We start from the raw sequence: 3,464 nt of genomic DNA on the forward strand, positions 1-3,464 counted from the left end.
TGGAGGACTTGTGCCCAGTCTGTTAACTCTGTCTCTCTCTCTCTCACAGACACACAGACAAAACACATGCACACTAGAAAACACTAGAATTAAACAATAGCATCTGCTTTCAATCTTGTTTATTTTAGATAATTAATTAAGTCATATGTTTAAAATAATTAGAGAACTACACAACTACAGCAATGATCATTTAAAAAAAAGTTACAACTCAACAATGATTTTAAATCAATAAGATAACATTATATATGTCAGACTTGACTTCCTTCATCTGGTCTTTTCCAGACTTTTCTCCTGTGACTTGATGTCTTCCTCTCAGCAGCCGTAGAGTCTGTTGATCCTCAGGATGTCCGTGGTGGACAACCCCTGTGTCTGGCCGATGGGCACGTTGGGGTTGGGGATGGGGGTGATGGTGTCCATCCCGTTGATAGAGAAGGCTGTTTTTCCATAGTGCATGACAGAGCTGTAGTCATAGGGAGTGTTCAGGTTGTTGGTGTTTGATCTATCAAAGTTAAAGGCCATGTTAGAGTCGATATTACTCCAGTTGATCTTGACATACTGGTCACGGTCGCTCCTGGTTTGTTCGTGTTGGAAGCCCAGAGCGTGGAGAGTCTCGTGCTGAATGATGTCGAAGTAAACACACCCGTTCATTTGGAGAGAGACCGTCTGTTGGCCTCCTACTCTCCCAAGAGAGGACCAGCACCCGTCTCTGGGCTCATAGCTGATGAAGTCAACCTGATTCTGCCGAGGCACGAAGCGAATGCAGGTCTTGGAAGGGAAGGCCCGGAGGGCGTTTTCAATGCCCTGCTTGTCAGAGGAACTGAAGCTACTGCTCACTGTGTAGGGCACTTCAACCAGTCCATTGGAGCCTTTTTGCCAGAAGCACCCTGCACTGTAAAATAACATCCAGGGTGTTAGTCAATTATATTAGAAAATACAATTATTTTGACATAAAAAATATATTTGTTATCTTTACTTCAATATAATTAGTACTTTACTCTACTTCACTCGTTTAACCAACCTGAAATTTAAAAATGTAAATATATCAACATAAGATGCATGTAAAAACAACAATTTACTAACTTTAAGTTCTAGCAACAACTATGACACCTGTCTCTGTTTTTAGAGGATTGTGGGTAATTCCACATTCTTTTGACTTTATAATGCTACTTTCTACACAATGTTTGTATGCAGGTTTTAACGAAGCGAAGTATATTTTGTGATCATGCAACTTTCTGAAACACTAAAAGTGAAGTATATTAAACATAAAAATACCTTGTGTTGGAAATACTAAATAAGCTGATGCAGATAGTTTTAAAAGCAGAATTCGCACAATATTGTTTTCAGTGTGTGTTGGTTGTACCTATAGCAAATGATGGCGTTTCTGGTTGTTGGTGCCACCATGTCCCCCTCCAACAGGAACTGACTGGAGCCGTTATTAGTGGTCAGAATTCTCTCAGTGATGTCTACAGCCTCAGGGTTGTCTGTTAGGATCTCTGGTCCACTTCCATCCTCCATGAGAGGGTTGGCCTGAGAGAGGCCCAGCAGCAGCAGCAGCAGCAGGGTGAGAGAGGGGCTTTGCTCCATCTTCAGTGTGTGGAGAGGAGAGACTGGATGGCTCCTTGGATCTGACAGTGGAGATACTCTAGATGGCTTCTTGGTCCTGGAGATGCTTTGGAGAGTTTTGATGTGTGATTCTGTCTGGTCAGTCCTGGGCTTTTTATACAGTCCTCCTCAGGTGTGTCTGCTGGAGGATTCTGGGTTGGGGTCCATGTTGTTAGTCCTAAATAAACCTCTGAAGGAGGGCTCCACCACCACACCTACAGTTTCAACATGGTTTTAATCCATACGGGTCCATTTACACCTGGCCATGCCTACTCAACAAATAGGTCACACACTAATGTAATGACAGTTGACTCTTCTACAATGATGTGCTGAGGAACGTGTCAGATTGAGCAGGCCACTGGTTAAATATTGTCACATTTGCCATTTCCTGTTTGGCAAATGCTATAGAACAGGGAAACAAGTTGTTCAGACAAACTCATCGTTTTAATATTTGTCTGGAAATATTAAAGTAGTATTGGAAGAATTGTGTTTGTTATAGATTGTGGTAGTTGTGCCTGTATAGATAAGACCTGCATTAGTGAAACATGGCTAAATAACAAAGACCTCCAAAGTCATCATTGGCATCATGGTTTAAATCCCTGAGCGGTTTCCTTCCTCTCTGGCAACTGAGTTAGGAGGGACGACTGTATCTTTGTAGTGACTGGGTGTATTGATACACCATCCAAAGTGGAATTAATAACTTGACCATGATCAAAGGGAAATTCAATGTCTGCTTTTTGTAATTTTTACCCATCTACCAATAGATTAAATCAAATGTTATTGGTCACAAACACGCGTTTAGCTGATGTCATTGTGGGTTTAGCGAAATGCTTGTGCTTCTACCTCTGACGAGTGCATTCATATCTAACAAGATATCTAACAATTACACAACATATTCACCAATACACACGTCTAGTAAAGGAATGGAATCAAGAATATAAAAATATATGGACGAGCAATGTCAGATTGGTATAGAATAAGATACAGTAGGATAGTGTAGGATACAGTATATACATAGGAGATGGGTAATGCAAGATATTTTGACGTTATTAAAGTGACTGGTGTTCCATTTATTAAAGTGGCCAGTGATGTCAAGTCTATGTATATAGGCAGCAGCCTCTAATGTGCTAGTGATGGTGTTTAACAGTCTGATGGCCTTGAGATAGAAGCTGTTTTCAGTCTCTCGGTCCCAGCTTTGATGTACCTGTACTGACCTCACCTTCTGGATGATAGCAGGGTGAACAGGCAGTGACTCGGGTGGTTGCTGTCCTGGAGGGCAGGTCATTTCCCCCCGTGATGCTTAAGGCAGGCCGCGTCACCCTCTGGAGAGCCCTGCAGGTGCAGGTGGAGCAGTTGCCGTACCAGGCGGGGATACAGCCCGACAGAATGCTCTCGATTGTGCATCTGTAAAAGTTTGTGAGGGTTTTAGGTGACAAGTCAAATTTCTTTAGCCTCTTGAGGTTGAAGAGGTGCTGTTACGCCTTCCTCACCACGCTATCTGTGTGAGTGACCCATCTCAGTTAGTCAGTGATGTGTACGCCGAGGAACTTGAAGCTTTCCACCTTGTCCACTGTGGTCCCTTCGATGTGAATAGGGGCTGCTCTCTCTGCTGTTTCCTGAAGTCCACGATCATCTCCTTTGTTTTGTTGACTTTGAATAAGAGGTTATTTTTCTGGCATCACACTCCCAGAGCCCTCTCCTACTCCCTGTAGGCTGTCTCATCATTGTTGGTAATCAAGCCTACTATTGTTGTGTCATCTGCAAACTTGATGATTGAGTTGGAGGCGTGCTTGGCCACGCAGTCATGGGTGAACAGGGACTACAGGAGGGGACTGAGCACACACCCTTGTGGGGCCCCAGTG

General features: G+C 43.2%; 1 protein-coding gene across 1 annotated transcript; it reads right to left on the reverse strand.

Moving 5' to 3' along the window:
• Positions 1-312: 312 nt before the first annotated feature.
• On the reverse strand, positions 313-1,584 carry LOC135570285 (hatching enzyme 1.2-like). Its single transcript, XM_065016400.1, has 2 exons — positions 1,361-1,584; positions 313-889 (listed from the first exon to the last, which is right to left on the reverse strand). The coding sequence occupies exons 1-2, from the start codon at positions 1,582-1,584 to the stop codon at positions 313-315; spliced, it is 801 nt and encodes a 266-aa protein (XP_064872472.1).
• Between the last annotated feature and the right edge of the window lie 1,880 nt (positions 1,585-3,464).

Source organism: Oncorhynchus nerka, unplaced genomic scaffold (assembly GCF_034236695.1).
Source record: "Oncorhynchus nerka isolate Pitt River unplaced genomic scaffold, Oner_Uvic_2.0 unplaced_scaffold_1005, whole genome shotgun sequence".
NCBI classification, from domain to species: Eukaryota; Metazoa; Chordata; class Actinopteri; order Salmoniformes; family Salmonidae; genus Oncorhynchus; species Oncorhynchus nerka.